The sequence below is a fragment of the Pan paniscus genome, chromosome 5 (assembly GCF_029289425.2).
Source record: "Pan paniscus chromosome 5, NHGRI_mPanPan1-v2.0_pri, whole genome shotgun sequence".
In the NCBI taxonomy this organism is placed as follows: domain Eukaryota; kingdom Metazoa; phylum Chordata; class Mammalia; order Primates; family Hominidae; genus Pan; species Pan paniscus.
Genome location: NC_073254.2, coordinates 43,721,756 through 43,749,022, shown reverse-complemented (window position 1 = coordinate 43,749,022; position 27,267 = coordinate 43,721,756). Strand labels below are relative to the sequence as shown.

The 27,267-nt window shown below is 34.9% G+C and overlaps 2 protein-coding genes across 2 annotated transcripts; both read right to left on the bottom strand.

The window, feature by feature from the left end:
- Positions 1 to 1,277: 1,277 nt before the first annotated feature.
- Positions 1,278 to 8,020, bottom strand: LOC100969955 (olfactory receptor 2J3). Its single transcript, XM_057302458.2, has 4 exons — positions 7,763 to 8,020; positions 7,404 to 7,521; positions 7,183 to 7,234; positions 1,278 to 4,164 (listed from the first exon to the last, which is right to left on the bottom strand). Exon 4 carries the CDS (start codon positions 4,152 to 4,154, stop codon positions 3,219 to 3,221), a length of 936 nt encoding a protein of 311 aa, XP_057158441.1. The 5' UTR covers positions 4,155 to 4,164; positions 7,183 to 7,234; positions 7,404 to 7,521; positions 7,763 to 8,020; the 3' UTR covers positions 1,278 to 3,218.
- A 5,347-nt stretch (positions 8,021 to 13,367) lies between these two features.
- LOC100989679 (olfactory receptor 2J1) lies at positions 13,368 to 16,586 on the bottom strand. Its single transcript, XM_008955071.5, has 2 exons — positions 16,218 to 16,586; positions 13,368 to 15,309 (listed from the first exon to the last, which is right to left on the bottom strand). Exon 2 carries the CDS (start codon positions 15,124 to 15,126, stop codon positions 14,188 to 14,190), a length of 939 nt encoding a protein of 312 aa, XP_008953319.3. The 5' UTR covers positions 15,127 to 15,309; positions 16,218 to 16,586; the 3' UTR covers positions 13,368 to 14,187.
- Between the last annotated feature and the right edge of the window lie 10,681 nt (positions 16,587 to 27,267).

Here is a 27,267-nt window from a genome sequence, read left to right as displayed (position 1 = left end):
CAAAGTTTGCAGTGAGCAGAGATCCCACCACTGCACTCCAGCCTGGGAAACAGAGCAAGACTCCATCTCAAAAAATTAAGTTAAATTAAATATATAAAATGCTCATCATCACTGGCCATCAGAGAAATGCAAATCAAAACCACAATGAGATACCATCTTACACCAGTTAGAATGGCAATCATTAAAAAGTCAGGAAACAACAGGTGCTGGACAGGATGTGGAGAAATAGGAACACTTTTACCCTGTTGGTGGGACTGTAAACTAGTTCAACCATTGTGGAAGTCCGTGTGGCGATTCCTCAGGGATCTAGAACTAGAAATACCATTTGACCCAGCCATCCCATTACTGGGTATATACCCAAAGGACTATAAATCATGCTGCTATAAAGACACATGCACACGCATGTTTATTGCAGCATTATTCACAATAGCAAAGACTTGGAACCAACCCAAATGTCCAACAATGATAGACTGGATTAAGAAAATGTGGCACATATACACCATGGAATACTATGCAGCCATAAAAAATGATGAGTTCGTGTCCTTTGTAGGGACATGGATGAAATTGGAAATCATCATTCTCAGTAAACTAACGCAAGAACAAAAAACCAAACACCGCATATTCTCACTCATAGGTGGGAATTGAACAATGAGATCACATGGACACAGGAAGGGGAATATCACACTCTGGGGACTGTGGTGGGGTGGGGGGAGGGGGGAGGGATAGCATTGGGAGATATACCTAATGCTAGATGACGAGTTAGTGGGTGCAGCGCACCAGCATGGCACATGTATACATATGTAACTAACCTGCACAATGTGCACATGTACCCTAAAACTTAAAGTATAATAAAAAAATAAAGAAAGAAAGACAAATAAATAAATATATAAATTAAAAATAAATGAATAAAAATAGAACTACCGTATGATCCATTTGTATACATTCTAGGTATATATCCAAAAGAATTAAATCACTATGTTGAAAAGCTGTCTATACACCCATCTTTATGACAGCAAATTCATAATAGCCAAGGTATTGAGTCAATCTAAGTGTCTGTCAATGAATGAGTGAATAAAGAAAGTGTAGTATACATATAATAGAATACTATTCTGCCTGAAAACAAGAAGGAAGTCTTAATATTCTCAACAACATGGCAAACCTGAAGACATTTTGCTAAGTAAAATAAGCCAGGCACAGAAAAACAAATACTGCATGATCTCATATGTGAAATCGACATAAAATGAATCATAGAAGCACAGAGTAGCAGAAAGATGCTTGTCAGGGGTTAGCAGTGGAGAGAAATAGGGAAAATGGGGAGATATTGGTCAAAGGGTACAAAGTTTCAGATGGAAGGAACAAATTCAAGAGATCTATTCTACGGTATGGTGACTATAGCTAATAATACTGTACTGCATAGTTGAAAACTGCTAAGATAACAGATCCTAAATGTTCTCACCACAAAACAGGTAAGTATGTGAGTTAATGATCTGTTAATTAGCTTGAGTAATAATTGCATAATTATGCATATGTCAAAACATTATGCTGTATATTATAAATAAATACATTTTTTTCACTTATCCTTAATAAAGATGGGGGGGGGATATTTGAGTAGGTGAGAAACCAGGATGCTACAGGAAGTGCTCCAAATCGTAAGATTTCCATAGTAGAAAACAGTTCAAAGGGCTAAGTTATGTTCTTTAAGTTTTTAAAAATGTGTTTTTATGTGATGTTTTACCCTATGTGGTCCCAATTGCTTGCTAAAAGTCATTTTACATACATTATTCTTGGTTCTTCATTTCTTGGGTAAGGTTAAGGACAAGGGCACATGCCTCATATTTTTCATGCCTAGTTAGAAATAAAGGAAGAGTCAGAGATGCAGAAGGAAGATAAAGTCAGCAGAATCAATGCAATTGCAAGTCACACTAGAAATTGGAGGGAAGTTCTGAGATGCGTTTTTATTTTTATAATAATTTAGGAAATAGTGTGTGAATCAATCATATCTAAATCTCACAGGCCTCAAAAGCTACAGCTGACATTTGAGTTATAGAGAAAACTCAGGCATTGCAAGTACGTTACTTTATACTGAATTCTCCTTTAGCCATTTTTCCGCTTCATTTGACTATGACTGTCAGTTTAAATTGCTCTAGGTATAGCGCAATTATTTCAAATGAAGATGGTTGACAATAATATATAAAACAAAATGATTACTTCTATAAAATAGATTTCTTTATTTGAAACACATATATTGACGTACATAATATACTTATTAGCCATAAATACTCAAATTAGATCAAGCTTTAAAATAAAAATAAGCTATCATTTTCCATATGACAGTTTCTATCATAAAATTTTTCCAATATATTTTCACATAATTCTTTCATACACCCATTGACTTCAAGTCATTTTCAGAGCCTCTCTATTTGCCTCAAATGTTTTCCTTAGTTCCTTAGGTAATGCAGTTGCTCCAAGCACTTACCTCACCTAAGTATACCTAGCCTATGATGACCATTTGTTTATAAGCTCCATAGCTCAGCTTTACCAGCTCCTTTTACTTCCTATATATTTCTCACTGCCTTGCAAAAAAGAGGGATCTCAGATGCTGACTTCTGCTATACTGTTTCAAAGCCTCTCTTACTACAATTCATAAAACTTATTGTCCTACTATTGATACTGGATATGAAAGAATATGGACCAAAATTCCTCTCAAAATTTACTATCTGACAAAGAATAAGCATTGTTGGAGAAAAGGATTTGAAGTATTTTGCTGTGTATTTAACTAAACTAAAGATAGAAGACAAAAGTATTCTGCCCCAAAAGCAAGAAATTAAAAGACATATTGTAGAGATTTTTAAATTAAGAGTATCATCTTTTCACAGGAATTACAGCTTCGCTTTTATCAAGATTTACAACAAATTTCATGCCTTATTTTCAATCAAGAAATGTCTGTCTTGGATACATTAGGTTTGTACCATGGAAAAACATCACTATAGATGTTTTATCTTGATTTTACATAGCTGTTTTCTCCACAAGTGAATGGTATTTAGGCTGACTGTGTTTTATTCCTACCTGTTACCAGGAACTCCACGACCTTGTTAGAGTACATGCTCAGCAAGTGCTAACAGAGTGAGTGAATAAAAGAATGGTTGATAAATAAATAGAAGGATGAATCATTGTGAGGGGAAACTCTGTTATATTGTTAATATGACACATACACAGGCTCATTCCCACCCCATTAGTCTCTTCACTGCCCCTCTTACATCTTTGTTTCTGAGGGTGTAGATTAGAGGGTTAAGACTAGGTGTGACAACAGTATAAAAGAGGGCAATGAACTTGCCTTGATCTTGAGAATTTCCTGATGGTGGCTGGAGATATATGCACATGGCCGGAATGAAAAAGAGAGATACAGCCATAAGATGAGCTCCACATGTTCCAAACACTTTCTGAAGCCCAGTGGTTGACTGCATCCTCAGTACAGCTCGGACGATGGCACCATAAGAAGTGAGAATGAGGATGAGAGGTATGAGAACAAATATGGAGCTTGTGATCATGAGGGTCAGCTCATTGGCATGGGTATCAACACACGATAATCGCAGAAGTGCTGGAACTTCACAGAAAAAGTGATCTACTTGGCGGTGTCCACACAGAGGTACCCAGAAGGTGAAGGAGGAATGAAGTGCTGAGTTGGTAAAACCACTTACCCAAGAAGCCATAGCCAGCAGGTGGCAGAAACGAGGGTGCATGAGGACAGTGTAATGCAAAGGTCTACACACAGCTGCATAACGGTCGTAGGACATCACCACCAGTAGGACACACTCTGTGGTTCCCAGTGCGAGAACAAAGTAAAGTTGAATCATGCAACCAGCATAAGAGATGGTCTTTTCCGGGCCCCAGAGATTCACCAGCAACTGAGGGATAGAGCTGGTGGTGTAGCAGAGATCCAGAAATGAGAGGTTTGAAAGGAAGAAGTACATAGGAGTGTGGAGATGGGAGTCCAGGTATGACAGGATGATGATGAACAGGTTTCCTATCAGTGTCATCAAGTAGAAGATCAAGACAACCACAAAGATAACTACTTCCAGATGAGGCCAGTTAGAAAATCCAACTAAAACAAAGTACCCCTCAGAGCTAGCATTGACTTTTCCATCATCATTCATTTCCTATTACCTGAGAGAAAAAAAAGAAAGGTAAACTCAAAAAAAGAGTAAACAAATGATCCAAAAATACCAGCACACATGAATAAAAAATAAAAGCCAGTTTGAAGGGCTTGCCATCATTTAATTGTAGGACAATTTAACCATTAGTAGTAATGAATTTAACAAAAGAAGAATTATAAAGCTCATACTGATATAAAAAGTAAAAGAATAAATAAATGAATGGTGAAGATAAAGCTATTCCTTACAGTAGATCCCTAATTAACAAATACAGAAGGGGTGACGGTGTTAAGAAGAACATAAATGATTGCAAAAACTAGTGGATAAAAATTTGATGGGGAACAGAATATGTACAAATATCTAAAATAGTCTAAAATATCTCCTCACAACTTTCTTGTTAATTTCAAACTGAAAAACAGTAAAGTTTGTAGTAGAAAAACCTGTCAGACACCACCATAACCAGTGATTTTATTGATCTTAAGATCACCTGTATTTGCACAAACCAACATCATGAGCCTGCTGTGATGATGCTCTGAACAGGACATGCTGTCACTTCAGTGATATTTGTGTTAAAAATTCTAATAATGAAGACTAATTATAATAATGAAGACACATGAGAAAAACTCAAATTGAGAGAAATAGCTTGCCTATACAATTCAGAAGTATCAAGTTTAAGTAGAAAAACAAAGGGTGAGGAACTGGTCCAGATGAAAAGAGACTAGTGAGATGTGATTTCTCAGTGTACAATCATGGATTTTTTCAAAAACTAGCTATTAACAAAATTATTGAGACAATTTAAGAAATCTCAGTGTGGACTATGGATTAGATAATAATATTGTGCTCATATTAAGTTTGCTGATTTGGGTACTGTGCTGGACTTATGTAAAGTAACATCCTTTTTCTTAGACAAAAAACACTGAATAAAGTATTTGGCTTAAAGGAACGTGTCATCTCCAACTTACTCTCAACTAGTCCAGAAAAAGAGATAGATAGGTAGATAGATAGGTAGATAGATAGATAGATAGATAGATAGATAGATAGATAGATAATAGATAGATAGATAGTTGATAGATGATATAACAAAGCTTTGGGGGAAAATGTAAACTAATACTCAATCTGGTAAAAGGGTAAATGTTAGTCTTTTGTACTACTTTTTTGCAACTCTTCTCTAAGTTTGAAATTTTACCATAATAAAAAGTCACAAAAATACAAAATAATTTTTTAATTTTATATTTTATTTAGATGTTTGCCTTATTATAGAAAAATAACTATCAAGTTCTCATTCATTTTAGGGTGACATCTAGGTAAATGGTAATTGAAGGAAATTCCTAACCTAGCTAAGGAAGATAATTTCCATAAAACACAAAATCTTTCTTTGTTAATAAATAAGGAACTTTAGTTTTCTTTTCAGCATTTTCAGGTTATTTTCTTAAATGTGATTGTGGAAAACGTAATCATTGCAATCACAATAATCTTACATATGGATGAAAAGATATGTGGAAAATATTGAATTTAGTCATTTCAAAATGTTCGCCTAAAGAAAAAATGTTTAGCTTCAATTAGATAAGAATCTTATCTTCTGATTTGTTTACTTGGACTCAAAATGTATTTCTAAACTGAAAAATTGAATACAAGTAGAGAAGACACAGACACTTGCTCATCAATATATGGGTATTCATGATACGAACTAAGCTAAAAATCTGGGGAGAACAGTGATAGAATGCTTTCTAAAGGATGTGTGACTATAACTGAATTTGAAAAGATTCAAACTTTACAGAAAGGAAAGGAAAATAAAAATTCAGTGAGAGAACAGAGAAGGAAGGAAAAGTGGGAGGGGCAGGAAAATGGAGGAGAACCTGAGTGTAGTTCTTAGAGTTGCAGGTGTGTCTATCACAGGGTTCAAGAAGCTGAACCACAGGGCCTGAAGAAGGTTTCTACATGATGTATTTTTCTCCAGGACAATAATTGAGATAGTATATAAATTCTGAGCATGAGCTATAATTAGTACATATTTATTCTCCAAGTTAGAGAGTTCTGAATGTTTAATGAATCATTAAGTGGCTGTTCATCATTTAATACATTGTGCCCAGTGAATCTCATGTTACTTTTTTTGTTAAAAATAAAATATATCTTACAAATAGTTATGACTCCTAGGTGATGCTTTTTCTCCAGTGAGTTTTCAATCTTTCATAGAAAAAAATGATACTTATTTTTGTTATATAGTTATTGTGTCAGGCATAGCAACCCACCATTTAAATACCCCATTTTCTCTGAATTCTTTGCCTCTTCCAGCTTTGCCACATGCCCTCTATTTCATTCCTTCCACAGTCAGTTATTTTTCTTATACATCCCAATTGGCTATGGCACAGGAAGAAAGAAATCATTGTGGGGCCACCTGTGATTGCCTCTTTTGGGGGTCTCTTAATCGCTCATGTTTTATAAATTCAATGCCTGAAAGAAATGTCAGGAGCAGCTAATTGGTTGAGTTTCAGCAGAAAAGTTTGGAACATTCAGTTTGGTCCCAAGATTAAAAGATTGACCTCAGACCTTTTAACAGACTTGGTAATGTAAATAATCATTAGCCAGTTGTTACACGAATCTAGATTACTTTCAACAACTTAAACAACCATCCAGGAAAATCAGTCTGCACATTGTTTTAAAAGAAAATTTTAAAAGCTATAGCTGAATCAAAAAGCAGCAATAGTCAAAGAGTAAATCATGAAGATTACTTGACTTAGAGGTCACAGCCCTTGAGGGAAGATGAAAATTTTCCAAGAGATTTTTAAAAATTTCTCTAGAATAGGAGATAATACATCATGAGAAATATGAACACAAATGTTATAGCTACCTTCTCTCATGCAGATAAAATTTTCTTCTTTCTTGTACAGTTGCCTCGATAATTTATTACATTAACTAAAACAACATTTAGCTGTGAGATACCTTTGCCAATTGCATGACCCATCCTTGAGCAATCTTACATAGAGAGGTTAGAATGAGATATGAGATAAGAAGCAAACAAACAAAAACTTACCAGATGTAACCAAGGAAAAGGTAGGAATTTTTCTGGGTTAATTTTCTTCTTACTGGTGGAGCAGAAAATAAAAGCCTTATCAAAAGTTAAAAGCCTTATCAAAAGCCATATCAAAAGTTTAAGTTATCCTTAACACAAAGAAAGGATAAATGCTTGAGGTGATGGATACCACATTTAGCCTGCTGTGATTATTACACATTGTATGCCTGTATCAAAAATACCTGGGTCGGGTGCCATGGCTCACACCTGTAATCCTGACACTTTGGGAAGCCAAGGTGGGTGGATCTCTGGAGCCCAGAAGTTCGAGACTAGCCTGGGCAATGAAGTGAGACCATGTCTCTACAAAAAATAAAAAGAAAGAAATTATCAAAAAAAATCTCATGTACCCCATAAATGCATACACCTATTGTGTACCCACAAAAATTAAAAGTTAAAAGTTGCTTTCATGGACTACGAATAAGTGATCCTCTCTAGTTTTGGAAATCAGGTATAATGGAGGGAGAAAATAATCTCTTTTCCCCATCCCCATGTCACTGGCCAAGTTTTTTTATTCTTACCATAATATTTCTTTATATATTACCTAGTACTTAAGCAGTACTCAAACAATGCCTTTCACTCTGTCCTTCCTGTATCTGTCCACATTCCCTGTATATTGTCTTCCCAGCTGATGCCCTCATCATGCACAGGGCATGATGATCTGATCTGATCTGATCTGATCTCTGATTTTGATCACCTTGAAATCACCAACATAAATGCCTACACTTCCCTCATCTACTACACCAATTAGGAAAACAGTCTGAATGTAGCTATGACTATCATTGCTACAGAAGAGAAAGCTCTGAGTCTACTAAAAAAATTTAGTTTTACCCAAAAGATAAACTTATTAGAGCTTTCAGTGTATCAAGGGATGGGTCTTTATCTTAGAGTCAATGGGCCCTTTTTGGAAACAAAAGAATGTGACTTGCTTTCCTTGACTTGGGCCACTGGGAGGGTAAATCCCAAAGTAGCAGTTAATGCCCTTCAAGGAGTTATCCTGGTTAGAACAGTTTCTCAGTGATGTTCTTGGCATGATGCCACATTGTTGTACTAGGATGACAAGGAATCTATAGTCCAGCCATAGCAGAGAAAAATGCTTTGAGCTGTATCTGCAGGGAAGGGAATGGGTTATCTTGAGTTACCTGAAACCTCTTCCCCAATTCTTCAGTATGCTAGAGGCCAAATTTGAGTTATAGCTTGTTAGGTAGTCTAATTTGGGAATGGGAAAAGGCATGAAACATTTTTTAAAAGGAAATATAATGACTACATTATACATATTTGTTTTATTAATTTGAATTTTTAATTGTGTCTAACATCTCTAAAATTCAAGGCCAAGTTCAGCCCTGCAAAAGTGTTAAAAATTACCTTTGAAGACCATTCAAACTATACTCAGAAGGTCACTACCAAACTCAGAAAACTTTTAACAAAATTATTTAATATTTCCAAAATATTGTTATCAATAATTTCTTTTGATGTCTTGTTAAAAGCTTTGCAGAAATATATAAAAAAGTTAAATTAGCTGTGATAGCTAGCCTACATCCCATGTTTAAAAAAAAAAGCACATCGTGAGTTTATAAACTAATGAAGATTTTTCAATTGTTACATTGTGTCTAGGTGATATATTCCATGTGTACCAAACAAAGTCTTGGTATGAAAATCAAGTCACATTTACAATACAATTATATTTTAAAGTCAGTACTTTTAAGAGCATGATCAGGTATTTTCCTGTCCACTTATGTGAAGCAACTGAAACGGTCTTGGCTTCAGTAGTCTCGATTGTTGTGAAAACTCCATGTGAAAAATACGTAAACATTATCCTCGATGCCTAGTGCATAATCATTCAATACATGTTAGCTGCTATTACCATTATAGTGAATTTTAATTTGAAGTGATATTTTAACAAGGCATTCTATATTATTTCTTCATCCTTTATTTTAGATATTTAAAATATTAAAAATAAACCCTTATGTTCCCATCATTCAGAATCATCAACCATAACTTTTGTCATTTTTATTTTCAGAGTTTTTAGCACATAAAGTATCACAGATACAGTTCATATCCCCTTCAACTGTCACTCTCTGACCCAACACTAAATCCAGAGACAACTACCATGAGCTTGGTATATATCATTCCAGTTTACTTTAAAATATATTAAATATTATTTTTAAGATAAATATGATTAAATAGTCATATAATCATATGTCTAAACTTCTCTATCTTATTGGAGAGGAATTTGACCAGTGATCCTACAACCTGTGGGGACTAGCAGAATTCAATCAGTTATCAAAATCCAGGAAATGTCTGATATCCTGGTCTGTAGGAGATTGTACCAAGCTCCAATATTTTTCATGTTTTGGTAACTAGAATTGTAGGAGAGTTTTTGGCCCCTGCCAATCTACTGGGTGCCAGCAAATGTTAACATTTTTAGGTGTGATGTTAGTAACTTGTGAAAATACAGCTGGCATAACATGATTTAATTACAGCAAAGTATTTCTAAGGAAGCAACCCTCAACTTTTTTCTCTACAATACACACTCAGATAAATAAAACACATTGAAAGTCACATCTGAGGAATCAAAAGGAATAAAAGACACTAAATGATCTCTGTTGAGCTTCTGTTAATTTGAGTGCTTTGTGTGGGAGGAATGTGAATTAGAGTAGATCACAAACTATTAAAGCATTGTAGATGGGAAGCTCAGTTGGAGTTGAGGCCTAGAAAATTCACATATACAACATGGAATACTATGCAGCCATCGAAAAGGATGTGTTCATGTCCTTTGCAGGGACATGGATGAAGCTGGAAGCCATCATTCTCAGCAAACTATCACAAGAACAGAAAACCAAACACCACATGTTCTCACGCATAGGTGGGCATTGAACAATGAGAATAGTTGGACCTGGGGGGAAACATCATACACCAGGGCCTGTGGGGGCGGTGGGGGGGATGCGGGAGGGATAGCATTAGGAGAAATACCTAACGTAAATGACTAATTGATGGGTGCAGCAAACCAACATGGCACATGTATACCTACGTAACAAACCTGCACGTTGTGCACATGTACCCTAGAGCTTAAATAATAATAAAATAAAATAAAACAGACGATGGAAAAAAATCAGTTATATTTCTATACAATTTATAGTGGTATCTAAAAACATGAAATACATAGCGGTGACTTTAACAAAATATGGACAATAGCTATACAATGAAAACCTCAAATGCTTCTGAAAGAAAATAAGATGTAAGTAAATGGAGATCTATATCATGTCCCCAGGTCAGAAAAGTCAATGTTGTCAAGTTGCCAGTTCTTCTCCAATTGGTCTATAAATTCAATGCAATCCCCAATCAAAATGCCACCAGGCTTTTTCTGTGGAAATGACACACTGTATTTTATTAAAGTTAAAATTTTTCTCTTTGAAAGATATGACAGTACTCTATTTGCAAAAGATTTGTTTGACCAAGGACTTGAGTTCAGAATATACAAAGAACTTCAAATTCAACAATAAGAAGACAAATGACCCAATTTTTAAAGTGAGTACAATATTTGAACAGAAACTACACAAAATAACATATATGAAGCATATGAAAAGCACACAAAAGGATGGTCAACGTCAACACCCCTCAATGCAAATTATAGCCACAGGTAACCTAACTTGAGAGGTGAAAAGTATAAAAACTGACAATACCAAGTATTAGAAAGAATGTGAGTTCATTTGGAACTCTCATACACTGCTGTTTGAAGTGAAAATAGAACAGCCACTTGAAAACATTTTTGCAGTATCTCATAAAGATAATATACACTAAGCATGTGGTCCTCCTGGAGAGGTACAAATAAAAGGTATTTACCCAAATTAAGTGAAAACATGCATCCACACAAACACTTGTATACAAATTTTCATAGCAGCATTATTCATAATAGCCAAAAATTTTAAATACTCCCAAAGCCCTTCACAGATAAATGGATAAATTGTTGCACATTCGTACAATGGAGTTCTAACAAGCAATAAAAAGGAAAAAGTAACTGACACATGTGGCAACATAATAAATGTCAAAAACATCATGCTAAATGAAACAAGCCACACCCAAAGATTACACACTGCATGATTGCAATTATTTGAAATTCTAAAAGTGGAAAAACCAAGTACATTTAGAGAAAATTAATGCTGCCTCAGGCTATGACTAAAAGGGGAGAGTTGACTACAAAACGGAAGTTCTTTGGGGAGTAATAGAAATGTCCTATAATCTTGATTGTGGTGGCATTTACACAATTATACATTTGTCAAACTCACTGAACTATTCTTTCAATTTGATATTGAGAAACCTGTCTTTGAGACTCAAATTTGCCATTTATTAGTGCGTGCATTTAGACAAGACTACTTAATCTCTCTGAGACTCAATTTCCTAATCTTTAACATAGGAACAATAATGTTTATATCTTATTTTTCTTTTGTTTCAAGAGGCTAATAGTCAACAAAGCTTTAGGGTTTCTATGATGACCAAAATTCTAATGAAACAAAATATATTAATGTGCTTTATAAGTTGTGTAGTACTGTTACAGTATAAAGGATTATAATTATACACTTTTTCTGATAGCTGATTAAATCCAATATTTGATGTCTAACAAAAATACAATAAAAAGAAAATATAAAAAAATTCATTGAACTATATACTTAAAATGTGTAGATTTCTTTGTACATAAATTATACTTCAATAAATTTGAAAAGAAAAGAGTCTTGTAGATCTTGAGAAGCTGGAGTGACACATGACATATTACAAATGGTAAGATTTCCATGGAGGCAGGAGGAATCTATGTTCTCACATTTTGTGAAGTCTGTGTGAGATGTGATGTGATCCCAATAATCCCACCGGGTACTTATCCAAGAAAAATGAAGTAAGTATTCCGAAGAGGTATCTATGCCCCCATGTTCATTGCAGCATTATTCATGACAGCCAAGATGAAGAAACAACCTAAGCATCCATTGATGGAGGAATGGATAAAGAAAATGTGATCACACACACACACACACACACACACAGCGAGAAATATTATTCAGCCAATAAAAAGAAAATCCTGCCATTTGTTATAACATGGATGAACTGGAGGATATTGTGCTAAGTGAAATAAACCACACACAGAAAGACAAAAGATGTATGATAACACTTACATGTGGAATCTAAAAAAATTGAACTCGGATAGGAACAGTGGCTCACGCCTGTCATCCCAGCACTTTGGGAGGCCAAGGCAGGTGGATCATTTCAGGTCAGGGGTTCAAGACAAGCCTGGCCAACATGGTGAGAACTAGTTTCTACTAAAATACAAAAATTAGCTGGGCTTGGTGGCGGGTGCCTGTAGTCCCAGCTACTGGGGAGGCTGAGGCAGGAGAGTTGCTTGAAGCCGGGAGGCAGAGGCTGCAGTGAGCCAAGATCGCACCACTGCACTCCAGCCTGTACAGAGTGAGACCATGTATCAAAAAAATAAAAAAACTGAACCCATAGAAGCAGAGAATAGAATGGTGGTTGCCATGGGCTGGAGGGTGGGGAGTGGAGAGACAGCCAAATGGTACAAACTTTCTGTCATAAGATGAATACATTCTGGAGATCTAATGTAGATTATGGTGACTATAGTTAATAATACTGTACTGTATACTTGAAATTTGCTTAGAGATTAGATCTTAAGTGTCCTGACCCTCCCCGCTCCCCCTACACACAGTAACGATGTGAGATGATGGATGTGTTAATTTGATTGTGGTAATAATTTCACAATTTGGTTTGATTTATATATAATCACATTGTGCACATTAAATATATGTTATTTTATTTGTGCCTCAGTAAAGCTGGAAAAAATAAAATCAAAATAAAGAAATTTTTTTAATAATGCTATTCAGCAAAGAACAAGGATGTTAAGAGTTTTAAGCTATCTTCAATATGTCATTAACTAGGCCAACTAAAGCAAATTAAGCACATATTCTGCTTTGTTTCATTTAATAGCATTGTCTTCCTACAGGAGCTATGAATTTATTATCAGAGTTTATTATCAAACTTATTGTTTTGTTTTCGATTTTTAAAAAGTGAAAGATGTATACAATCTGAAGAATAATCAGAGTATATTGTTTCTGATTTTTAAAAGCTATCTTAATTTATTAGCATTAACCCCAGTGACAAATTAAGCCCTGTACAGATACTTCATCTTTTATCTTATGTTGCCATTTTTCCCGACAGAGAGTGCGTTCTGTCCAGACAAAGTATGTTATATTTATACATGTTACCAAGAATTTCACAAACTGGGAGAGAGTACATGTCCAATAAGATTTAGCTAATGAAGAATAAGTTAATGAATAAATGGACAGATGAACGAATCAGCCATTTTAAAGAGATATTAGTTTACTGTTCAATGTGACAAGAATGCAGGCCTACAGGATAAATTATATAATTTAGTGTCTTTAAAAAGTGAATTTCAACCAAAAAATTATGACATATCCTTTACCATATAATAAATGGTGTTATTCATTATGTTTACTATTTTTCTTTGCTGTGACTATTTTTAGCTTCATTTAAGGTTTGTTCAATAACCAAAAACTTCTTCAGCCTACATCTTTGCAATATTGCCCTTCTCTTCCTATACATATCAATGGTCAGTTCATAATTTAGCACATTGTCAGAAATATTTCCAATATTTTTAAAATAATCTCCTCATAATTATTCACACACACATTTATTTATGTTGAAACCACAGTCCACAATTTTCATGGAAATAAATATAGAATTGTAAAAGACCAAAATGGTACTAATCAAAACCTTTATCTCAACATAATATTTCAGAACCAAATATTAAACAGAGCAACAAATGGGGGAACTGAACTATTCCATGTTTTGTGAGCTGTTAGATGAAACACAAATCACAAAGAAGCAGGGAAACAACCTTTCAAGATGGATAAGACCCTAGGAAAAACAACAGCCAACATGATTTCCCTGTCACATCCCCCATTCCCACCCCATTAGTCTCTTCACTGCCCCTCTTACATCCTTGTTTCTGAGAGTGTAGATTAGAGGGTTAAGACTAGGTGTGACAACAGTGTAAAAGAGGGCAATGAACTTGCCTTGATCTTGAGAATTTTCTGATGGTGGCTGGAGATACATGCACATGACTGGAATAAAAAAGAGAGATACAACCATAAGATGGGCTCCACATGTCCTAAGCACTTTCTGAAGCCCAGTGGTTGATTGCATGCTCAGTACAGCCCGGGCAATGGCACCATATGAAGTGAGGATGAGGATGAGAGGTATGAGAACAAAAATGGAGCTCATGACCATGAGGGTCAGCTCATTTGCATGGGTATCAACACATGATAATCGCAGAAGTGCTGGAACTTCACAGAAGAAGTGATCCACTAGGCGATGTCTACATAGGGGTATCCAGAAAGTAAAGGAGGAATGAAGTGCTGAGGTTGTAAAACCACTTACCCAAGAAGCCGCAGCCAACAAGCGGCAGAAACAAGGGTGCATGAGGACAGTGTAATGCAAAGGTCTACACACAGCTGCATAACGATCATAGGACATCACCACCAGTAGGACACACTCTGCGGTTCCCAGTGCGAGAACAAAGTAAAGTTGAACCGTACAACCAGCATACGAGATGGTCTTTTCCGGGCCCCAGAGATTCACCAGCAACTGAGGGATAGAGCTGGTGGTGTAGCAGAGATCCAGAAATGAGAGATTTGAAAGGAAGAAGTACATAGGAGTGTGGAGATGGGAGTCCAGGTATGACAGGATGATGATGAACAGGTTTCCTATCAGTGTTATCAAGTAGAAGATCAAGATAACCACAAAGAGAACTACTTCCAGATGAGGCCAGTTAGAAAATCCAAGTAGAATAAAGAAGTCTTCAAAACTTGCATTTTTTTTCATCAACATTCTTGTTTTTCCTGTACCTAAAGAAAGAATCGCATAAACTCAAAGTCTGTCCATGCATTGTCAACCGCTCACTTGCAAACAGATTGGAGAAAAAAGTATCCCAATTCCAGATAGTGTGCACCATTATGGCAGTAGAATTTTTATACAGTTTCCTTTGTATGCTTCATTGAGATATTTGTCCAGCTGTGGATACAAGCAATAGCTTTTCAAGTTACTGAGTTCTTTTATATACATCCTTGAGTTAACATTTGGATAAATGAAGACTAAGATATTCCATAATCAGAAAGACAATATTTAAGGAAATAATTTTTTATTTTAAAAAGTTAAATTGATTTTTTTTTGCATTTTCAGACTATTTCCAATTTTGCAGTTACAGAGAAAGGAATAACTGCAGCCATAATAATCTTACTTATAGATAGGAACTTCCCATGTTAAAGAGCAATTAGGTAGTCACTTTAAAATATTAATATGAACTGAAAAGAAATAATTGAACATGATTATAGAAAGAATTAAATGATATTCATTTATTTATGCTAGCAGTTTATTTCTAGACGAATGAAATAACATGCAAATGAAGGTTTAAACAGACATGCACACACACACCAACTTATAAAAATTCACAATATAAGCAAAGCTGATTAATAAAGTGAAATAGAGTAGAGATATCAGTGATAGAGTGCTTCCAAAGTTACATGGGGGTATAATTATTATTGGAAGACAGAAAGATTACAGAGTCTAACAAAAACACCAGGAGGGGTAAGAGAGAAAGGAAGAGTGCTTTGAGGCACAACAGTGAAGAGGAGGTCAGAATGTGGCATTTGAAATTGAAAGAATGTATAACACAGGATTGTTAGACAGGGACAAGAAGACTTAAACATGGTTTCTAAAAAATTTTATATGCTTTAGTCCAATAACTGAACTATACTTTAAATTCTGAGTCACAACTTATAATTTGTATTTCTGGGTTTTCTTCAATATTCCTAAATAGCATTGCCATCCCCCTTCTGCTCCCCTCCTGCCACAGTCAACTCTTCCTCTCATACTGTCTGATAAAATATGACAAAAGACAAATTTATTTACACCCAACTCACCTTCAGTGTTTTGAAAAACTTTTAACAACTCAAATATTCTAATCTTGACTCTTGAAAAAGATGTAAGGGTTTGCCTAATTAGTTGAGTTACAGCTGGAGAGCTAGGAACGTTGAACTTGGGCCAAGTCTGTGCAAATGCTCCAGACAGGTACAAAGATATCTGTACACTTTTCCATATTGTTGATAATGAAATGATCATTACCTTTTGAGAAATCATGGAAAAATTGCAAGAATTTTTTTAAAAATTTCGCTAGCTTGAAAGGTAATATTCTGTAAGATACTTGAACTCAAATGCTGTGGATACTTTTGCTAATGCAGGTATAATTTTCTTTCCTAATGCAGCTGCCTGATTTCCTTACTACAGTAATTAAAAGGTGAAATCTGATATTTTTCTGTTGTATAAACCATCTTTCAGCATTCTTCCAGAGTTGATAAAAAGGATAGGAAATAAGGGACAAAAAAAACCCCCAGAACTCACGTAGAGAAAAGTTTGCAGCTTCGATTTTCTTCTTGGAGGAAAAGAGGGAAATGAAGACCCTATCAAATGTAGCTTTTATGAACTATGGAATAAAATATCTTCTCTCTTCTTTTAAATCAAACACTGTAGGGAAAATGGATGTCTGAGTGTCTCTTCTTTCCCCAATTATTACTAAGAGACATTTTCCCAATTCGTGTCATATTCATTCCTTTATACTATATCTGGTTTGTTTTCTTACTTTTTCATTGACTAGTAATAATTGTATATATGTATGGAGTACATTGTAATGTTTTGATATGTATATACATCATAGAATGATTATATTAAGCTAGTTAATGTACCTATCACCTCACACACATCATTTTTTTGTAGTAAGAACATTTAAAATCTACACTTCCTGCAATTTTGAAATACAGAAGCTGTACACCCCTTAAGAAGTGCGCCAACTTCTTTCAGTACTGACCTTCCTGTGTTTGTCCCTGTTCCCTGTCACTCTCTACCTGGCCTACGACCTCATCATGTATAAACTGATGAAGGGGCTCTCTGGTTGCCATGCAACCTAGAAACATCAACCTAATTGCCTTCTTATAACATTTTTGCCAATGTTTTAAATCTAACTATGGAGAACAGAGTCTGGAAATAACTGCGATTGTCATTGCTACAGAAAAGAGAGCCTGAGTTTGTCCAAAAGATCTGCTTTTTAGCAGAATGTGGGAATACTTTAGGGCATTCAGGGTATCAGGGGATGGACCCTTTATCCCAGAGTAAATGGAATCTTTATGGAACCAAAAAGAATAATGGGATACTCTTTCATTGACTGGGGCCTTTGGGAGTATAAATCCCAAAGTTGCAATTAATGCCCTTCAAGGAGTTGTCCTGGTGTGGTGTTCTCAGTACAAAACTCTTCACAGAAATATCTTCAGTATGATGTTATAGTCTTACTGTGATGACAGTGAATTTATCACTTACAAATATGGGAAAAGATGCTGTGAGTTATATTTACAATAAAGGGAATGGGTTTTACTGAGCCATGTGATTTTTTTTTTCAGTTTTCCATGGGGCTAAGGGTCAAATTTACAAGACAACTGGAAAAAAGGAGTGATTTCAGAGCCATTCAACTGAAAAACTAGAATACATAAAGACTAAACTGTATATCTATTCCTTATTAATGATGTGCTCTTTGAGACTGACCTATATTATTTATGCCATCCCAGTTGTCTTTTAAATTCAATTCCAAGATTTTTCCCGCAAAAGGTTAAAAAATATCTTGTGTTTAAAATCTCCCCTTTCCCCATCCGCTACCCCCAAGGTAGCTATATTGTACTCTCCACTTGCATGAGTTTATCTTTTTTAGATTCCACATATGAGTGAGATCACGTGGTATTTGTCTTTCTGTGTCTGGCTTCTTTCACTTTGCATAATGTCCTGCAGGTTCATGAATGTTGTTGAAAAGACAGAATTTCCTTTTTTCTTTAAGGCTGGATAGTATTCCATTTTATATAGATAATGTGGCTCGTATATATCACATTATATCCCTTTTATATATTTATCTGTTTATCCATTGATGGGCATTTAAGTTCCTTCCATATCTCAGCTATTGTGAATAATGCTACAATGAACATGGTAGTGCAAATATCTGTAGTGAATTCTTATGATTTTATGTTGCCTCAGTGTTTATTTTCAATATAAGTTGAACTTTCTCATACCAGAAGCAGGGCTTAGTCACCCTTAACACAATTTCGAGTTCTCCTCTCCCAGTTTCTCAAGGTGGTCAATCCAGATATTTGGCCTCTTGGTTTCCACCTTCCTGTGGAGCACCTAGATACAACCTGTTTGACTTATCCCACTGATCCCCACATCCCACATGGACTGCAGACTTGCAGTAGTGAACACCTCTCAATACAACATAACTCCCAAGAACTCATGCCTGCTTGCTCTAAACCCAGCAATCCGTTACTCCTTGCTTAGGAAATGCTGTGTACCCCAGTAAAGGCTTTGGCCTTCTCGGCTGTCACTCACTCTCTCTTGCTACCCACCCACTGGTTGAGCATGCATGTCTCTGAGGGCTGCCCCTTCTCCCGTTAGGCCTGTGAGGAAAGTTTCCTTCTTCTCTCTGGATCTTTAAGTAATAAAACTACTTCTATTACGTGTTTTTTTTTACTTGCGTCTCGCGTGACTGACATACGTGAAATTAACTTCTTTTCTGGACAAGGCTCTCTTAAAGAGTGGTTATCTTGGTAGGAATGAACTGGACACACTAGTCAGACAAGAGCCACAAGGGTGTCTGCCAGTGAAAATGAGTTTCCAGTGAGAGGGACACCTGGTCATAAATAGGACAATTAGGCATTAGCTCTCCATCAGGATATAGAAGTATTCCACGAAAAAAACACTGAAAACATCCACAACCACAACCACCTCCACTGGAGCCCATCAGAGCAGGGCTAGAGTTTCTGGCTCCTCTTCGAAGAGAGACGTTAAGACCAAATTAGAGGAAAATCTACCAATATATTTTTAACATATTAATTTCAATCTCTTTGGCTATGTACTCAGAAATATAGTTGCTGGATCATATGGTAATTCTATCTTTTTTTGAGGAACCTCCATGCTGATTTCAATAATGGCTGTATTAATTTATATTACTACCATTAGTATATAAGGATTCCCTTCTCCACATCCTTGCTAATACTTATTAACTCTTATTTTATTGATATAGCCATTCTAACAGGTATGAGGTGATATCTTATTGTGGTTTTAATTTGTATTTCCTTGATGGAGAAATTTTGTTATGTATCTGTTAGTCTTTTATGTCATCTTTTGAAAGATGTCCATTAAGTGTTTTGCTAAGTTTTAAAAGGGGTTCTTTGTTTTCTTGCTAACAAATTTAAGTTGTTTGCATTTCTTACATATTTTGGATATTAGCCATGTATGGTTTGTAAATATTTTCTCCCAGTCCATGGGTTGTCTCTTCAATCCGTTACTTACTTTGTTATATAGAAGGTTTTTGGTTTGAGGTAATCCCATTTGTATATTTCTGCTTTGGTTTCCTGTGCTATTGAGATCATCACCAAGAAATTATTGCCAAGATGAATTTCAAGAACATTTTTCCCTATGTTTTCTTCTAGTAATTTTACATTTTCTGGTCACACATTTAAATCTTTAAACCATTTTTAGTGGATTTTTGCATATGGTGTGAAATAAGGTTTCAATTTCATTGTTCTGTATTTGGGTATTTGATTTTCCCAGCATCATTTATTAAAGATACTGCCCTTTCTCCATAGTGTGTTCATTCTTGGCATCTTTGGCAAAAATCAATTAACCACAAATGCATGAGTTTATCTCTGGGCTCTCTATCACATTACATTGGTCCGTGTGTCTGTTGTTATGCCACTACCTTTCTGTTTTGAATACTATAACTGTGTAATATATTTTGAAACAGGTAGTGTGATGCCTCCAGCTTTGCTCTTTTTGCTCAAAAGTGCTTCAGCTACTTAGGAGTTTTTGTCATTCCATATGAATTTTTAAATTGCTTTTTCTATTTCTGTGAAACAAAAAAGTCATTGAACTTTTATAGAAATTGCACTGAATCTGTATATCACTTTAGGTAGTACATATATTTTAATAATATTAATTCTTCCAAACCATGAATGCAAAATCCATCATATTCTGGGTTTTTGTTTGGTAGAAGACTTTTATTACTGATTCAACCTCCTTACTCATTATTAGTCTGTTCAGATTTTCTATTTTTTTCATGATTCATTTTTGTTATGTTTCTAGAAATTTAACCATTTATTCTAGGTTACCCTATTCGTTGGTGTAAAATTGTTCATAGTATTCTTTTATGAGCTTTTGTACTTCTGTAGTATCAATTGTAATGTCTCCTCTTTCATTTTTGACTTTATTAGAGTCTTCTTTTTTTCTTAGTTGGTCTACTCAAGTTTTGCCAATTGTTTTTATCTTTTCAAAAATTCAAGTCTTAGTTTTGTGAATGCATTCTATTGTTTTCTAGCTTCTTATTTATTTCTGCTCTGATCTTTGTTATTTCCTTCCTTCTGCTAACTTTGGGATTAGTTTGCTCTTCTCTTTTTCTGGTTTCTTGAAATGTAACATTAGGTTGTTTGGGATCTTTCTTCTTTTTTAATATAGGCATTTATTACTACAAACATTCCTCTTGCTAATATCTTCTTTTGCTACATGCCATAAGTTGTGGTATGTTGTGTTTTCATTTTCATCTGTCTTAAGAATTTTTTTAATTTTGCTTTTGATTTTTTATTTAACCCAATGTTTATTCAGGAGCATGTTGTTTAATTTCCACGTTTGTAAATATTTTAAATTTTCTCCTATTATTCATTTCTACTTTCATAACTTTGTGGTCAGAAAAGATACTTGATATGATTTCAATCTTCTTAAAACTGTGGAGTCTTATTTTGTTCCCTAATATTTGATCCTGGATAATGTCCCATTTGCACTTGAGAAGAATGAGTATTCTGTTGCTGTTGGATGGAATGTTCTATATATGTCTGTTAGGTCCATTTGATCTAATGTGCATTTCAAGTCCAGTGTTTCCTTATTGATTTCTGTCTAGATGACATGTTCATTGTTGAAAGTGAAGTATTGAAAAACCCTGCTATTACTGTATTGCAGTCTGTTTCTTTTTAGGTCTATTAATACTTTCTTTATACATTTAGATGATCTAGTATTAGGTGTATATATATTTACAATTGTTACATCCTTTTGATGAATTGACCCTTTTATCATGTAATGACTTTCTCTGTCTCTTTTTACAGTTTTGGACTTAAAGTTTGTCTAATATAAGTAGAGCTACCCCTGCTGTCTTTTGGTTTCTACTTGCATGAAATATTTTTTTCAGTCAATGTGTGTTCTTTAAGTTAAAGTTAGCCTCTTACAGGCAGCCTATGTTTGAGTATTGTTTTTCAGTTTTTTCCCAAAGCAAATCATTTTAGTAGGTTGTCAAATATACAATTATTAGAAATATCTAAATATTACCTGTAAAAATCAGCATATCACATTAGATAATTCTATAAAATAAGAAAACACAAATCACACATTGCCAATAACTGCTGCAGTCCAAGAATATCCTCCTGTCAATAGTACAAATTACAAACACATTTTAAAAACTAAAGATGTTATTTAGACATTTAAACCAAAGTAACCATGACTAGCCTAAATACATTCATTCATCAAGTACAATAAATTTAGCATTGCTACTTACAGTCACTAGTAACACAATTTTAGGTGCAATTTTACCTAAAATTTCATAAATTTTCCAATACAGTTCCAATAGTAAAGTGTCTTTGTGCATGCCATTTCCATTTATATGTGGGTGCATCATATATCAGACTTAAGGCTATTTCACCTCATTATTAAATTGTTCATAAATATATAAAGAAAGTGAACACCAGGCCAAAATTTAATCCCAATGATAAAAAAATATATATATAATATATATAAAATATATATATTATTAAAAAGTCAGGAAACAACTGTGAGCCAAAATAAACCTTTTTTCTTTGTAAATTACCCAGTCTCAGGTATTCCTTTATAGCAATGCAAATGGATGAATGCAGAAACAAAGGATCGGTCTGCATTTCTTAACTTCAGAAACTACAGTCTTTGTAGTTTCCTTTGTAGTACCTTTGTAAAGACAAAGATCTTTAAATAGTTTAGTGCTTAGTGTCCTTGTTAAAGTATAATGTTATATAATGAACACCGGCTGATAAATTATTGATGCATTAACTGGCAACATTTCAAAAAAAATTCAAACTCGAAATCTCAGTTTAGAATCTTCCAAGTGAATGAGAACCCCTAACTCTGTTCAGGTCAAATGTTGCCCCCTCACAGAAACTGACTGACCATGCTGTCTAAAGTAACAGCCTCAGCTAATTTTGATTCTCTTACCCTGCTTTCTTTTTCTTCATAGCATTTATCACTATCTGACATTGTATTATATATCTATTTACTTATTATTAGTTTTCTATCTCCTTACTAGTATGTAAGCTTCATTAGAACAGAGACTTTATTTCTTTTGATTATCAATATATCTCCTGTGCACATGACAGTGCCTGACACTTATCACCATGACATAAAGATTTATTGAGTAAATGATTAAATGGTTTGTTTCCATGTTCATGTTCCAACCAGACGCATAGGCAGGTATTGTGGCTTATCTCTGAAGTCCTTGGCACTGGCTGGCTGGCATAGAACCTTGCAAACAATGAATAAATAAATTACCCTGATCGATCAGTGTGCCTGGATAGAGAAGACATGTAGCAATGCTGCACCCCTGGATGTGCTATTAATACAATTATACAGCATGGAATACTATGCAGCCATAAAAAAGAATGAGTTCACGTCCTTTGCAGGGATACGGATGAAGCTGGAAGCCATCATTCTCAGCAAACTAACACAGGAACAGAAAACCAAACACCTCATGTTCTCACTCATAAGTGGGAGTTGAACAATGAGAACACATGGACACAGGGAGGGGAACTTTACACACCGGGGCCTGTCAGGGGGTGGGGGGCAAGGGGAGGGAGAGCATTAGGACAAATACCTAATGCATGCAGGGCTTAAAGATGACAGGTTGATAGGTGCAGCAAACCATTATGGCACATGTATACCTATGTAACAAACCTGCACGTTCTACACATGTATCCCAGAACTTAAAGTAAAATAAAAATAATAATAATTTATAAAATACACTTAAAATTTATTTTTTTAACCAAGATTGTTCTCTTGAGGTTAACTTATTACTACTTTGAGTTGCCAGGAGTGATTGCACATTTCTTGGGAATCCCTAAGTCACCAAGAATAAAGACCACTTGTAATAACTAAGGCATATTCAACAATAAAATTCTAGAGATTCGGGATATTTGATATTTGCTTGTAACATTTCACTTTTTAGCTTTTATTCATTTAATAAATGTTTTCTTTATCATCTTGTATACTCATGAACAGTTTTAAGTGTCCATTCAAATCATTTCATTGGGAAAAAAAAAGTCAGGAAACAACAGATGTTGGCGATGCTGGGGAGAAATAGGAACACTTTTACACTGTTAGTGGAAATGTAAATTAGTTCAGCCATTGTGGAAGACAGTGTGGCGATTTCTCAAGGATCTAGAGCCAGAAATACTATTTAACCCAGCAATCACATTACTGGGTATATACTCAAGGGATTATAAATAATTCTACTATAAAGACACATGCACACATATGTTTATTGCAGCACCATTTACAACAGCTACGACTTGGAACCAACCCAAATGCCCATCAGTGATAGACTGGATAAAGAAAATGTGGTACATATACACCATGTAGCCATAGAAAAGAATGAGTTCATGTCCTTTGCTGGGACATGGATGAAGCTGGAAACCATCATTCTCAGCAAACTAACACGGGAACAGAAATCCAAACACCACATGTTCTCACTCATAAGTGGGAGTTGAAAATAAGAACACGTGGACACAGGAAGGGGAACATCACACACTGGGGCCTGTTGAAGGGTGGCGGCACAGGGAGGAGAGCATTAGGACAAATACCTAATGCATGAGGGGCTTAAAACCTAGATGACAGGTTGATAGGTGCAGCAAACCACCATGGCACATATATACCTATGTAACAATACTGCACGTTCTGCACATGTATCCCAGAACTAAAGGTAAAATTTTTTTAAAAAAGTAAAACCACAAAAAATAAAATAACTTTTCTATTATAATCCAAGCACAACAAATTGTATTTGAAAACTAATTACAAATATATATTACATATAGAAAGTATGTATATATGTATATTAAACTTATATATAAATTATTAGCTATAACAGATGTCATATAGTTACAAAAATCACAGGCTAAGAAAATGTCCTAATTTAGAAAATGATCATATTCTACACAAAAAGAAAAATGAGGAAAAATAGATACATTAAAATACGAGCACATTAGTTTCCTTAAGATTATATCTAGGCTGACGCTCAATTCAATTACAACTTCTTTATTTTACTAAGATCTTAGGATAAGCACTTATTAAGTCACATATTAAGTCATAACTTGCATAAATCAGCTTTTTTTTTTTGGAGATGGAGTTTCGCTCTTGTTGCCCAGGCTGGAGGGCAATGGCCTATCTTGTCTCCCCAGGTTCAAGCGATTCTCCTGTCCTGCCTCTGCCTCCCGAGTAGCTGAGATTACAAGCGCCCACCACCATGCCCAGCTAATTTTTTGTATTTTTAGTAGACACTAGGTTTCACCATGTTGGCCAGGCTGGTCTTGAACTCCTGACCTCAGGTGATCCGCCCGCTTCGGCCTCCCAAAGTGCTGGGATTACAGGCGTGAGCCACCGCCCCAGCCCTCAGCTGCTTCTTTCAAAAACTATTCCCCCTATTGCAATTTCATGTAATTTCTGTGTGTTCTGACCCAGTGAATTAATGCTAACCTTAAATTTCAATGTGTATATTAATATGTTAAGTGACTTTGTATGACATAATTTTTAACCTACAGATCTCTGGTAGCTTTAGTTTACAAACACTTATTACAAAAATCAGTGAAAATAGAAATATTATTTTTCCCTATACGCCATCATAGGACTCCCTATTTGACCTTGCAACTATTTAAAAGGAATTTGGGGTTATAAGTTCATTAAACCTTGTGCTTTCCTAATTAAACAACTTTAAATTTATTTTTCATTGTTTATTTTTGTTACTCTAATCTTCACCCTAGTTTTAGAATTTGTGAACCACATATGTGGTAGTATTATGCAACCAGCCCAGTTAGGAATAGAGTTGACTTATTGACTCTCTGGACATAATGACCAATTAAACTTGAGGGACTCTAGAATCCCTAGGGCTAAAAAGAGGACACAGAATTGTGTGAATGGTACTCCCTTAATAAATATTGGTTGGCTTTATTTAAAGGCATAACTTTCTTTCCATGACACTTCCAATGTTGTTGATGTCTATAAAGTCAACTTCTCGTTGTAGAAATCCACTAGGAACCTGGTGAGGAGAGCCCATGTCAGTCAAAAATGCCCCAATGACTGAAGACACACTATCTATACACATTTTCCTCTCCTCATAAGTATTTTTCTCACATGTTCTTGATGCAGTCCAGGTTTCATGCTAATTTCATTCTTGGTCAGTGGGCAAAAGGTAGTTGAGTTAGAATGTCGTAAGGATTGAAAATTCAAAAACTCAACTGCATTTATTAATCTGTCTTTGAACCAGACTTCCCTTGAAACACAGCACAAAGAAAGGCGTGAATATCTCTTGGACATTTAGAAAAAAGGTGAGTGGCGTCTAATACAGTGTATTATATTACCATGAGTGGGAAGGATCTCTCAAGAACATCTCACCTACATCCCTGCCTCTGAGTTGCATCATGTTAAATAATCAGAATGCCCAATTTGTTTCCTGGGAACTTTGAAATCAATATGAAGTATTTTCAGTGATTCCAAAAATCCTTCGTATCCTTTCACTCTTTCGAATGGTTTGCTCATTATATCTCCGTACATAAAAACGGTCAGTGGGATTTAAGATTTCTTTTGATTCATGTAGAAAATAGAAATAGGACAAAAAGTCAACGTGACAGTGGAATCAACATGTTCTTGTCAAGAGGTAAGTTCATTTTCTGATAATGTAAAAGAGAAATTGGTGCCATATAAAATATGAAGAAAATAAGAGAAATTATCAGTGCCATATAAAATGTGAAGAGAAGAGGATGTGAAAAAATAGGAGTAGAAAATAACAGCTACTGAATAGGGTCCTCTTTTATTCCATGCCCTTTAGATAACCAGATATCACCTACTACATTGATTTAACTTCCATTTACTGGAAAACTATGTACTCAGTATATTATGCTAGAAACAAAGACAAAGTGATAATATGAAATTCAATAATTTCATGTTATAATATTATGAAATTATAACAATCACTTGAACCACCAATAGTAAATTTTCTGTTTTCTCGTATACAAGACAAGCTGAGATAATGATATAGTACTACTATTAATGACTTATTAGTGATTAGTATTAATGATACTGCTATTGATATCAAGCTCACATCCATTAAATGCTTAGTATGCTTGGGACAGGGTCCTAAGTTCAGATGTGTATACATTGTCTCACTTGAGCTTCACAATACTCTCTTTTTATCAATTCAGAGATTGTTTTTTAATGTAGCACAAGAATGTTCATTCATTTGCCCAGGATCACACAATCCAGTAATAAAACCCTGGCAGATTCTGGCTCCAGAGGCACTCTACCTAACAGCTAACCTTTAACAGTGATTTTTTTTAATGCTACTAAGTAGGAAGACAATGTGATACTTTCTTCTTGTTTTTATTTGTGTTTCTTCAATAATGAAAAAGTTATAATCTTTTATACTTTCACTGTCATTTTATGTTGTTTTCTTCCCCAAACTGCTTATTTATGTCCATTGCTCATTTTTTTCCATTGGACTTTTGATCTTTTTCTTATTATTATGTAATAATTATTTATATTTTAATATAATAACCATTTTTTCCATAAACATTGTATATTTTTCTATCTTGCCATTTATGTTTTATC